A 14,277-nucleotide genomic window follows, 5' to 3' on the forward strand; every position below is an offset into this window, starting at 1 on the left:
AATATGAAGACCCGATTTCTGACTTCAATCCACTTACTTTCATTTAGAGAAAGAAGGCACATTTGCATGAAAAGAAAACTGGTAACTAGGTGCTCATCCATAAGGGAAGTAAGAATACACGGCTCATAACAGCTCCTCAGAGGAGAATGGGGAAAGCAGTGATCCTCAACACAAGCTCACATTTAAATCACCTGGGAGCATTTAAAAAATATAGATGCTTAGGTCCTACTTCTAGACATTCTGATTTAACTGAGTTGGTGGTGGGCTCTGGGCATTGGTATCTTTTAAAAAGATTCCAGATAGTTCTAGCATATGACCTGGTTGAGAACTACTGGTTTTAAGAGAGAGTTAGTACTTGAAATGTTTCTTAAAAGCTAGGTGGATAGGCTAAAAGGACTGAGATCTTTTCAAACGGGAATTAAGGAGTAAGAAATGATGGTAGAAGTGCAGAAATGGTAAAGCATAAAGTGGGTATGAATATAGAGGATTATTAATGAGTAGGCAGACTATATGACTGAAGCAAGGTGTTGGCATAGGAGGATGGTAGAAAATACCTTGCATTTTTATCCTCTAGGCACTGAGTGCTACTGAGCATTTCTGCTATATTATTGACATGATCAGAGCAGTATTCTACCACAGAATATTCCCTGTAAGTTGAGAAACTCCTCAAATAAGTATCAGCTGTAAAAATGGAAGAGATGGATGAAAAGATAACAAAAAGGAAAAATCTGTAAGATTTTTGGCAGAGCCATAAATGGCAAAAGAAGAATTTAAGGTCACACTGATAACTTTAATAATAGTAAACACTATCATAAGGACAAATCCTGATTCTTTCTTCTAACTTCCCCTCACATATACATATCCATCATTAGTGATCCTAGTTCTATCTCTAAGGTTTATCTTTATTTTTTTCTTAGAAAGGAAATAATACTTTTTTACGCCGTAATCTGTGAAAAAGGAGTTGAGACTTAAAACAAAAAGCTGATCTGAAGTAACACTTAAATTGCAAATCCATTGCATCCTAAATAAGTATTTAATAATTACCTTCATAATTTGATGAATAAAGAATATTATGCTGAACTTTTTTATTTTGAAGTAGATCATAAGACATCTCTAAATCCAGCTCCTTTAATTTAAGAGTAACAATTAAATAGCTATTTCTATATCATACCTTGTATTTGGTCATGGTGCTAAAATGATTATTCCGAAAGAACACACAAAGTTCTCCTTCCTGAACCGTTGAAGTTAGTTCACATAATCCATGGTATGTCAGTTGAGTGGCTGTGTTATTTAGAAACTGCTCAGCTACAAAGCCTATGGAACCAATGCATAGTATTAGATGGAAGAATAATTTCAGAATTAAAAAGTTTTTCTTTTACATTGTGTTCCAAGTATGAAGAAAGGCCAATCAAAGTAAGATTTTAACTACTATAACATGATGACTCCAAATTGAAGATTTTTCTTTCTAATTTTGCTATGGAAGATGTGTCTATAGACATTCTCCACCCTAAAGAAACAGTTACGTGAAATTCTTTTTAACAATAAATGTATTTACTTATACTCCACCTACTTCCAAAAAGGATTTCAAGCAGCTATCAATAGAAGATACAGACAAAATAAAACTAAAACCCATTAAAACAAATAAGAAGGCAAGAGTTAGCAATTTAAAAAATAGGTAGGAATAAAAGATGTATGTCAACAGCTACTTTCCCAAAGGAAAGGTGTTTAACAACTTGAGTTGCTTAAAGATGTTAACAAAGATCCCAATAATTCTCAGTTCACAAACTGTTCAGTTTTTATCTTAAAAACTAAAAGTGTGAGACCAAACAGAAAACAGTGGGGCAACTGATGCCATTTTTATCCTAATGTCTTCCCACATATACCACTCAATATGTAGATATATCAAGTTCAGAGACAGAAATGATCTCTTTTGTTTTCCAAACACAATGAAATATAAAGTAGCTTTCTGGGGTTTAATTTAAAAGATATATGTATAGTTGATCCTCATTATTTGTGCACTGTCATATCTGCAAACTTGCCTAGTAACTAAAATTTACTTATAAATCCAAAAACAATATTTGCTGTGCTTCAGGGTCAATCTTGGATATGTGCAAAGTGGCAAAAATTTTGAGTCAGTTAATGCACACATTCCCCACTGAGGTCAAACAAGGCAATGTTTTGCCTGCTTGTTTCAGCTTTCTTACTATAAACAGACTTTTCACAGTCTATTAGGTATGCCTTTTTGGGTGTGTAAAATGGCCCCCAAGCATACTGCTAAAGTGCTGGGTAGTCAAAGGCTGTGATATGCCTTACAGAGAAAACACATATTTTTGTAGATTCATTCAGACATGAGTTACAGTGCTGTTGGCCATGAGTTTAATGTTAAATCAACAATATGTATTAAATAAGGTGTATCTACACAGAAATACAAATAAAACAAGGTTATATATTGATCAGTTGATGAAAATCTTGTGACTAGACGCTCAAAGGAACTTAATCTTGTGTTTCCCCTGGGAGCAGTGGTACAGTGTTTATGAATTCAATGTTCACAGCAACTTTTAGAACGTAACTACCAGGAGAATCTGTATAAATAACTTGAAAGGCTGTATTTTTCTTCCTTCCTTCTTTTTTCTTCATTCTTTTGCTCCCTTCCTTGAATAAGGAATGTCTCAGAAGCAATAGGGGTGGGGGTGGGGTGGGGTGGAAGAGAATGCTCTGAAAAGTTTTATAAGTGAGCAGAGAGGTGCAGATACAGGGAGGAAAGATAAACCTACATTAAAAAACTGACCTCAACGAGAAATTGAAAATAAACTTGGTAGGGCCAGAGGCAGCTGGATAACACAGGTTTATTCCACTCCCTCTCCATCCTTCACCCTTAGTGTCAACCTATAGCACTTCAAGCTGCAAAGAGGTTGTAAAAAGCTACCAATGTATCACTATTCCAAGGAACTGGTTAAGGTTGGAGGGGAAGTACAAAAAAGTTGGCCCCTGCCAGAGGGAAATTTATAGCCCATTTGCAACTTCTTGGGTTTATACATTTAGAAGAGCTCCCCCCTTCAATTATTATCATTACTTTGCTAAGTACTTAGTTACTGAGTAGAATGTATCAGTTCTATACTAAAGCACTTGCTATATAACAGTTTTAGTCCTAAGCACTATACCTAGGCTGAGAAGTACCACTGCTCTACATAAAATCCGCACTACTAAATGCTTCCTTCAGAAAGATGTTTCTAAATACCCCTCCCACACCTCACACAATATCCTCTCTAAAAATCCCTTTCAAAAATATACAAAAAATGAGTGGAGATTACTGAATTCACATTATTTCATGTGTGTGAAATTCAAAAATGCTACACTAGAAAGGTCTTTCTCTGCTACTTTCTAGAGAACAGGATTATCAGCTCAAGAGAGAATACATGACTTGCTCAAGGACATAAAACTAGTTACAGCAAAGTGAAGACTGGAACCCATGAAAATTATTGGTATTAAGTTAAAAAATTTAGTGGTGATTATTATAAATGCAAACTGAATTATATTTCTCCCAAGCTATAAAGCATGTCCTAATTTAGACTTATAGAGAACAACGTTTCCTAATTCTTTTACCAACTCTTAAAATGACCCCTGTGGTTTTCATGGAATATTTAAAAGCCTAATCTAGTTTCAACTTTTCATAACTAATTTTGGTAAACAATTCTAAGTGTTACATAGCAGTTTACTTATCTGCATTACTTCAAATGACAGTTTATTTGCAACATTTTTTTTAAAGTGGGTTCCACTTGCCCAATACAGGGCTTGAACTCATGACCCTGAGATCAAGACCTGAGCTGAGATCAAGAGTCGGATGCTTAACCAACTGAGCCACCCAGGCTCCCCTTAAATTTCAATCTTAATGTTATAGATACTGTTATTAATGATACTAAAGTAAGCTAAAAACTAATATAATGGTAATAATAAAATTATATTACTAAACATAAATTAAAAATTGTTTTCTTGACATTAGGGTATTTGAAAATATTTCTTAGTTTCAGAAATTCAATACTAAATTTATCAAATTACTTTCCTTCATAACTGAGGAGCTATTAGAGAACCAGAAAGTACTAAGTGCCTTAAAGAAACTGAAATAGAAAAAGAGGCACTAAAATTAGGCAAAAAGGGACAAAAAGAGGATACAGGAGAAAAGGAAACTTGGCTTATTTTTAAATGTTGGCTAGATTTGGCACTGCTTAAGATTTGCATTCAAATTTAAACTCAATCAGAACTTTGTCACTGTGATAGTTTTAAACAATTATTTTCTTTCTAATTTCACCTACTATCAATTTTCAAAAATCAAATACATTATATTAATATTTTTCCCCTAGAGGATACAATAAAACAATCCCTTTCAATATGACAAATACCCAGATTTTCTATGAAATACAAGGGCTCATATATTTTGATTCCAGGGACACAGTAGGGACCAGAACATCCTTATTGTGCCATAGAAGAAGGAAGTACTCAAGAAATGAAGACGTGTTAAAAGAACATGGGATCTAAGCTGAGAGGATTCCACTGGATAGACCTGAGACAATTCTAAGCATTAAAAAGAGTCATGATAATAATGGATTATAACACATTGAATAAAAAAATCTATGAGTCTACATTGATTAAAAAAAATGTTAATGGGGAGGAGAAAACGCTTTTTATTTTTACAGAAGACTGCCAACTAATAAATGTAGAAGGAATAATAGAAATATCATAACCACAATAGTAATGGTTGATTCAGACAAAAATCAATGAATGCCAATTGTAATGACTAAAAGATTATTAGGGAACAGGGTATTCACGCAGTTTCAAAGCACAATATCAGAGATTACTAATTAATTACAAAAGGCAAAGGACAACTTTACAACAAAAAAATCTGGCAGATACCACCTTAATCATATTTCAACATCACCAATAATGGTATAATCCAGACATCTTGTGCCACCTGATTTGATGCACTGGGAAAGACACAGTATCACCTATGTAGTGTTCCCACCAAAAAATATATGACCTATTCTACTCATGAGGAAACAATCAAATGAATCCAAACTGACGACTATTCTACAAAAAAACTGGCCTGGACTATTAAGAAAAGTCAATATCAGAAAAGACCAAAAAAGAAAAAAAGAAAAAGAAAAAAAGATTAGGGATCTGTTCTAGATTACAGGAAGCTAAATTGATAATGACAATTAAATGATTCTTGACTGGAGCCTACACTGAAAAAACTTCAAAGCTAAAAGGGGCATTACTGGGACAAATGGAAAATTGAGAATATGACCAAGTATAAGATCAAAGTATTGTATTCATGCTAAATTTCCTGAGATAATTGTATTCTGACTACATAGGAGATTTCTTGTTTTTAGGAGACAACTGTTAAAGCATTAATGGGTAAAGTGCTATGATATTTGGAACTAATTCTCACATGATTTAGGAAAAAGTGTGTGTGTGTGTGTGTGTTTGTGATAACAGAGAAAGAAAGCAAAACTCCAATATGTTAATAACTGATGAATTCAGGTGGCATATATAATCATTGTACTATTCCAATTTTTTAATGGGTATGAGTTTTCAAAATAAAAGAAAAAGAAGAGAAAATCAGTATCATTTAATCAGAAATAACATGAATTCAAACTATAATCTTCAGTGTTGATGGCACATGATAAAGGCTCAATAAATATTTGAATGAATGAATTTTCTGGAATTATTTCAGCATTTTTTTTTTTAACTTAGGAATAAGTGTTAAAGAAGAAACTATTCTTGAGAAAGCATCTGAAATTAAATGACCAGCTCTAGTAAAGTCTGGTAGCTGGTACTGTGCTATTTTTTTCCTTACTGATTTTTGCTGCCATGCCATACCCATCATTATAACTAGATTAAAAAAAATACTATCACCCAAAAGAGGTAGCAAGTAATACATACTCTCTACGTACATGTAAAAATTCTGGTACTTTTACTTACAAGGTATTGCCATCAAGAGAAAAAAAAATATCTGAAAGAAGGTGAAAGAATATCTAATTCTACTTAGCTAAGTAACATTGCTTTTTCATCAAAAAAGAATGATAGTAAAAATATACCTTGCATTCTGTACCTTATGGAGATGAAATATTTGAATTAAAAAAACAAGTAGTTATCACCTGAGATTAAAGCTTATTACTTTTTAATAAAGAAGGATTAGGAATAAACCACCTTTGGGATGTTTTATTGATTCAGAAGGAAAGTTATAGTTGTGGGCAAACAGAAAGCAGACTCCTTCAGCTAACACAATACCCAATAAAATATGAGGAAGAAAACAATGCGGGGAAGCTAAATTGCTGCATTATAAGTAAAAAACATCCATTGTGGCCTTTTGTTTCCTATACCATTTCTTAGTGCCTATACAAGTAAGCACTGGAACTGAATAATTAATTCACAGACTACACATTTGTAGTTTCTTATAAACAAAAAAACTAGTTTAGCTTTTTAAGTCTACTGAATTCTACATATAATTATTCCTTGATAATAAAAATCTGGTATGCAGAATTCTACCACACAAAACTTATATACCAAGGAATTAATCAATTCTGGTACATATTACCCCAAAATTCTATAGCACTAAAGAGGATAATTCCTTCCTTGCTTTTATCAAGGAGTTCTTCTCAAGGTATCAATACTACGTAAATTAGTTAAGAGTTTTTTGTTACCCTGGGGAATCAATGTTAGAGAAATAGTAACAACAGTTGTAACATCAGGTCAAGAGAAAGGAGAAGTGATGAAGGGGCTGGATTTTTGGTGTTGTTCACTTTGTTAATTAGCATACTGCCTCAGTATATTACATTACTTATTACATTACAGCCTGGCTTGGGGAAAATGCTGTTACCAGGTGCTCCCTATAGATTCCTATCCTATAAGCCTGTTAACCCAAATATCACTTACATAGCTATCATTCCATCTGTTAATACTTGCTAAATCCTATTGTGCCTCAATTACTACCGAATAGCATATTGGAAGTTATGGAGAAAGCTGGAATCTACACACGGAAATTTTCTTTATAGTCTGTTTTTTTTAGGAATATATAGTAGTGACAGTTTGGGTAAGGAATGAAAAGTTAGAGTGAATGGAATTTTGTTAACTGGAAGTATTTTTAACAGATTTTGTTGCCCTCTCTCCCCTAAAATTAAACTTTGCTGCCTTGGGATGCAGTGAAAGAGCTGTCATACAAATCAATGATCAATATCCCTGAATACTTATGTATATTGCAAGTAAAAACCTAGAATAAGTCTCCACTAAAATACACTCTTTTCTTGCTACCTGCTTCTTGAATAAACGTGCTACACTTATGGATAATTGAATAATTACTTGGGTTCTGATTAGTATGTGATTCATGTACATATCTTCTCATATGTTCTTACATACTCTTGTAGCCATTTAGTTTTCTTTTTTTTAAATGTGGTGATTACAATCAACTTTTATTATACCTAATGTAAAAGAACTGTGTCTCAGAGGACGATGAAGCCCATCCCCTACTTCTCATGATTTCTCTCTCATTTACTCTTCAAACAGAGGAGAATAGCAGCCAAAGTATTTCTGCATATTTATGAGAAAGTGAAGTGGGTTGTAGGAAAGGTATATCCAAATACTATGGCTCCTAACAGTATTCTGGTTTCAAATGTGCTTTTCCCTTCATCGACCAGAACACAGCAGAAAAAAACATGAAACTGCTTCTATGATGATAAATTTAGCAATTTTAATTAGTTAGGGATTAGGAAATCTGATGATCAGAGGTATACTTTCATTTGGAATGGTGCTTTAATACACTATATTGTACTGAAACATAAGGCAGAGCTCTACTAAAATAAACATTTGAGTACGTAACACTCATTTCAATTAATTAGAAGATGAATTATAAAGTTCACTCAGTACTCCCAAATAACAATCCTTTTTAAAAAAAAAAGTAATTATCAATAACTCCTGGGTAATTGACCATATCAAAGCTAACAAATGATTCCAAAGACTTTTAGTAGAATCCAGGCCTGATTTTAGAAGTGAAAAGGGTTCTAGAAAAAACCTTTCACTGGTATCTTTATGAATAATTACTTCTTTTAATTCCTACAAGTAGCAACATTTAGATTTTTCAGAAGTCTTATTTATGACATTTAAAGCTACTAAATTATAAGACAAGTTATTTTGCCAAGAATAAATCAGGTAATAGCAGCACTCACCCACCTTCACTAACGAGCTCACTATTGTCTGACTGCTTACAAGAGATGATCTTCTCCACTAGTTGGTTGTAGCTGCAGTTACCAACAGCTTTTACAATGTCATCAATCTAGAAAACAAATGACTGTCTCACTAATCATGATAAGATTAAAAACAATAACAAAGAAACCCATATCACTCTTTAAGGTTTTATTATAATATTAAATGTAAAAATACTACTTATGAAAAAAGAAAATCAACATGAAAAAGAAAATCAACACCCAACAGTTCCTAATTTTGTTTACAGCTCACTATAACATATTATGAAAAATATTGCTTAGCTGTATTTCAATTATGCAAAAAATAATGAAATGTATTTCCTAAGGCTGTAAAGATGCATTTAAGTATTTAAAATAAAAAGTAGACTATTTCACAAGGAAAAATATGAACATTTCAGTTTTTTTTCTAAAAAACAAATATTCTGCATTTAAAGCAAGGCAGATATAAAGATAATTTATGGGATTAACAAAGTTCTCCCATTTTATTATTTAGTTCTTAGCAAAGTATAATGGAGATGCAAATAGAATAGACATAACTATGTCATTTTCCTGAAGAGAAGTTAATATATATTAATCAGGAATAATATTTGCCTCACGAGTCTTGTTTAATCTTTGTCTTTGGCAGTAAAGTAGAAAAGTAAATGCAAAGTTTTAAGCTGTAGGAAAATGAAACTGGGCATCTCTACTCTCCTTCCATTATACTTTGCTTTGACTATTAAAGAAAAATGGGTTTCTGGTGTCTAAACAACTTGTTTTGATTGCCATCCCATCTGTAAAATATATTTATTTATCAACTATTTACATGTACTATTGTATTTATATATACATAATTGAACAAATATAAATTAATACAATGATAAGAGGGCCAATGTTTTCTTTCCACATCCAAATGATCTTTTTTTTTTTTTTTTTTTTTTTTAAAGATTTTATTTATTTATGTGACAGACAGCAGGGGAGAGGGAGAGGAAGAAGCAGGCTCCCAGTCGAGGAGCCCGATGTGGGACTCGATCCCAGAACGCCGGGATCACGCCCTGAGCCGAAGGCAGACGCTTAACGACTGAGCCACCCAGGCGCCCCCCAAATGATCTTTTTGAATACTTACACTTCGCATACCACAAGTCGTCACATGTATCTGTACACATAATAATCTGGACAATGGTTCTCAAACTGGGGAGCTTGGTAAAAAGATCTAAACAAATTCCAGGCTCAAGTTGCTTCTCAGTTGTCTAAATTTTCATTCCACTGCTGCATAGAAAGTTTAAGAAAAACTGCTCTAGGCTATAATTTCTTTGTTCCTGAAAAATTCTAGGATGGAAAAAACCTCTGAACCAATGTGGGACCGACTGTTGAGAAGAGCAGTTAATTGAAAAAAGTCAAAGCAGGGAGTTGTGAAAAAATGTTATATACACATCTTGAACATTTCATGTTAAAATACACAATGTATTGGGGTGCCTGGGTGGCTCAGTCGTTGGGTGTCTGCCTTCGGCTCAGGGCGTGATCCCAGCGTTTGGGGATCGAGCCCCACATCAGGCTTCTCCACTGGGAGCCTACTTCTTCCTCTCTCACTCCCCCTGCTTGTGTTCCCTCTCTCTCTGTCAAATAAATAAATAAAATCTTTTTTTTTTTTAAATACACAATGTATTTACTTGTCAATCTTTTGATGTAGAGCCAAATAAGGCTTTTTCTTTGAAAGCAGAATCTTACGATTCTATGTAAACAACACAAAAAGAGTATGACTTCCAGTTTTGATTTAAAGTGAAAACTTAGACCCTTAAGAAGCAATTTGAGGTCACAGTTCCTTTAGATTTTCATTATTCTTCTTAACACCTTTACTATGTACAGCAATCTTCCTTAGTGACTCAACTTCATTAAGTCTTTCCAAAGGATCTGAATTTTCAATCCTAAGGAATCCACAAAATATGAGATCAATATATAAAAATCAATTGTACTTCTATAGACCAGCAATAAACAATACAAAGATTTCAATACAGAGATTTCATAGGCCAAATCTCTACATTAGCATTTCCTTCAATTAATTGATTTGGGAGCCTCTAAAGCACTGCTGTGTACTAGGTGCTGCTGGAGAAACTGCAGACTCGAGTGTGAACAAAAGAGATGGTCTATGCTTTCATAAAGTTTACATTCTAGAGTAAAGACGAAACAACAAACGAAATAAGCAAACATATATATATATATGTAGTGGTGTACAGCTGTTCTTTCTTTGTTTTCATTTTATAGTATTCCACAGTTCGGATATACCATAATATGATCTTTTTTTCATTCATTTTTTGATGGCTAAGGTGCTTACATTTTGAGCTATGACAAATAATACTGTCATGAATATCCTTACACATTTATCCTACTCTATATATAAAGAGTTTCTCTAAGGAATATGTTTCGTCAAATTGCTAAGTCTGAATGTATGCCTATCCTCAACTTCGCTATAGAGCTCCAAACTGCTTTCCAAAGCGGAAGGCCAGTTTATTTTCTCATCAGCAGGAAAGGAGAATTCTCTACATTGCACATCTTCTCCAACATTTAGTACTGTCAGACTTTTAAATATTAATTGTTCTATGTTCTATGGGTGTAGGGTGTATAGTGGTATCTCATTTTGATTTTTATTTGCATTTCCCTGATGACTAGTTCATATGTTCACTAGTTGTTTGGATATCCATTTTTATAAAGTGCCTGTTCAAATCATTTGTTCCTTTTTCTTTTTTTTAACTGGGCTGCCTACTATATATATATATATATTTTTTTTTTTTTTTGGTAGGAGCTCTTTATTCATTATATAATTTGTAATCCTCTCAGGGACTTGCTTTTACATTTTCTTTGGCATTTCTTTAAATAAATACAAGTTCTCAATTTTAATGTAGTCATGTTTACCAAAGTTCTTCATGGTTAATGTATTTGTTTAGAAATCCTTTCCTATCATTAAAGTCAGAAATATACTCAAACTTTTGCAGTTTTAGTTTTTACAGTTAAACATCAATGCATATGGAACCGAATTTTATGCTGTGAATTGGAGGAAATGATTTCATTCTTTTCTAATTGACTACCAAATTAGAAATATGAATTGAGTGTCTACCTAATTCCCTCAGCACCTTTTATTATAAGGACTGCCTTTCCCCTGTTGTTCTACAATGCCTTCTTTCTGTCTATATATACATGATCTTTTTGGGTTCTCTATTCTCTGTCATTGGTCTAGTTCTTAATTACAATATTTGAAGTATTTCCTATCTGGAAGAGCAAGTCTTCCCTGCTTGTTCTGCTTCAAGTATATCATGGCTTCTATTCCCAGACCTTCGCATTTCCACAAAAATTGTAGAATCCACTTGTCTCATTCCGCAACTACTCCCCATAAATCTGCTGGGATTTTGTTTGGGTCATACTGAAACTATAACTGACTTTAGAGAGAACGGACATCTGTATAAATTGTCTTAAAATCTAAGAATAGAGACCTATATTTACACAGGTCTATAATTTCTCTCAAATTTTAAAATTGTCCACACAGAGATCTTGCACATCTTTTTGTCAGCTTTATTCCTAGGAACTTATGCTATGTAAATGACGTACTTTCAAAATTTCATTTTCTGTCACCTTATTTATTTTTTTTAAAGATTTTATTTTTAAGTAATCTCTATACCCAGTGTGGGGCTCAAACTCACAACCCCGAGATCAAGAGTCACATACTCTACCAACTGAGCCAGCCAGGTGCCCCTTGTGTTTGTCATTTTAAAATTCTTTTTGAAGAATGTTTATTTGAAGAATTTTAGCTTTTTTAGTCTTTTTTACTACATATTTACTTTCTATTTTAACACTTTCTGCTTTTCTGATTTTTTTTAACACTTTCTGCTCTTAAAATGGATATATAGTTTATTAGCTTTCAATCTTACTTTAGGACTTTAAAAATCCCTCTAAAAGCTGTTTTAGCTAAATCTCACAAGTTCTGATATGGATTTGGTTATTGTGCAGGTTAAAATATACTCTTTCATTACCATCTTTTTGGCCCAAGCAATTTCTATTATTTTTCTACTGATTTCTAGCTTAATTGCACTGTGGTCAGAAGATATTCTATACTCTATACGATTTAAATCCTTAGAAATTTGCTGAAACTTAAACTTTATAGCCCGGCAGTAGGTCAGTTTTTATAAATTTCATGAATGTATAAAAAGAATGTACAGTCAGGTTCAAAAAAAAAAAACACAAGAGAAAATGTCATGGACAGGAGGAGATTAGGAAGATATGATGATTAAATGCAATGTTAGATTATGGAACAATAACAACAACAACAATTAGTGGAAAAACTGGTGAAGTGTGTGAGAACTGAAACCATAAAAATGCTAGAGGGGAATACAGGCAATAACTTCTTTGACATCAGCCCTAGCAACTTCTTACTAGATACATCTCCTCAGGCAAGGGAAACAAAAGCAAAAACAAACTACTGGAACTACATCAAAATAAAAGGCTTCTGCAGAGCAAAGGAAACAATCAACAAAACTAAAAGGCGACCTATGGAATGGGAGAAGATATCTGCAAATGACATATCTGATAAAGGGTTAGCATCCAAATAAACAACTTATAAAACTTAACACCCCCAAAAAACAAACAATCCAGTTAAAAAATGGGCAGAAGACATGAACAGACATTTTTCCAAAGAAGACATATGGCTAACAGACACATGAAAAGATACTCAACATCACTCATTATCAGGGAAATACAAACCAAAAGTACAATGAGATATCACCTCACACCTGTCAGAATGGTTAAAATCAACAAGACAAGAAACAATAGGTGTCGGTGAGGATGTGGAGAAAGGGGAATCCTCTTGCACTGTTGATGGGAGTGCAAACTGGTGCAGCTGCTCTAGAAAACAGTATGGAGATTCCTAAAAAAGTTAAAAATAGAACTATCCTATGACCCAGCAACTGCACTACTAGGTATTTACCCAAAGAATACAAAAATACTAATTCAAAGGGATACCTGCACCCCAATGTTTACAGCAGCATTATCTACAATAGCCAAATTATGGAAAGAGCCCAAATGTCCGCCGACTGATGAACAGATATATATATATATATATATATATATACACACACACACACATACATATACATATATAATGGAATATTACTCAGCCATAAAGAAGAATGAACTCTTACCATTTGCAACGACATGGGTGGAGCTAGAATGTATAATACTAAGTGAAATAAGCCAGTCAGTCAGAGAAAGACAAATACCATATGTTTTCACTCATACTTGGAATTTTTAAAACAAAACAAATGAGCACAGAAAAAAAAGAGAGAGAGGCAAACCAAGAAACAGACTCTTAACTGTAGAGAACAAACCGGTGGTTACGAGAGAGAGAGGTGGGGAGGATGGGTGAGATAGGTGATAGGGAGGAAGGAGTGCACGTGTCATGATGAGCACCAGGTGATGTATGGAAATGCTGAATCAATGTATTACACACCTGAAACTAAATTACACTGTATGTTCACTGGAATTTAAATAAAAACTTAAAAAAAATAAAATAAATTGGTGAAGTGTGAATGAAGACTCTAATATAGCTAATAGTAATGTACCAATATTAAGTTATGACATATGTACCAAGGTCACGTAAGATAAGAGAAATGGGGTGAAAAGTATGCAGGAATTCTCTGTAATATCTTTGCAAATTTCCTATGAATCTGAAATTATTCAAAAATAAAAAGTTTACTAATTTTTTTTAAAGAATATACATTCATTAGGTTTTGTTTTCTGTTTCTATCAATTACAGAGAAAGATATAACATCTTCCAGTATGGCAATCTATTTCTTTTTATAATTTTGTTAAATTTTGCTTATGTACTTTGAGATTTTACGATTAGTTGTGTACAAATTTTATTTTTTATTGTCAAAAACTGACTTTTATTCTTTGTGATGGTTCCCATGGGTCCAAAGAATGAGCCATCGATCAGGTATTTACTTCCTAGGTATCTCCAGGCACATACAGATTTAAAATTATATCTCCTCGGCAAATTAAACAT

The 14,277-nt window shown here is 33.2% G+C and overlaps 1 protein-coding gene across 5 annotated transcripts in view; it reads right to left on the reverse strand.

Moving 5' to 3' along the window:
- The window catches only part of MINDY2 (MINDY lysine 48 deubiquitinase 2), a 77,454-nt gene that overhangs the window by 24,598 nt on the left and 38,579 nt on the right, over positions 1 to 14,277 (reverse strand). For 4 of the 5 annotated variants that reach the window (XM_034660913.1, XM_034660910.1, XM_034660911.1 and 1 more), the window contains exons 5-6: positions 8,221 to 8,323; positions 1,172 to 1,314 (exon numbers count right to left, since the gene is read on the reverse strand). The exons of the other annotated variant lie outside the window; for it this stretch is intronic. In XM_034660913.1, coding sequence (XP_034516804.1) covers positions 1,172 to 1,314; positions 8,221 to 8,323 — 246 coding nt within the window. The remainder of the gene's footprint in view (positions 1 to 1,171; positions 1,315 to 8,220; positions 8,324 to 14,277) is intronic. 5 annotated transcript variants of the gene reach the window in all.

The sequence above is a fragment of the Ailuropoda melanoleuca genome, chromosome 5 (genome assembly GCF_002007445.2).
Source record: "Ailuropoda melanoleuca isolate Jingjing chromosome 5, ASM200744v2, whole genome shotgun sequence".
Classification (NCBI taxonomy): Eukaryota; Metazoa; Chordata; class Mammalia; order Carnivora; family Ursidae; genus Ailuropoda; species Ailuropoda melanoleuca.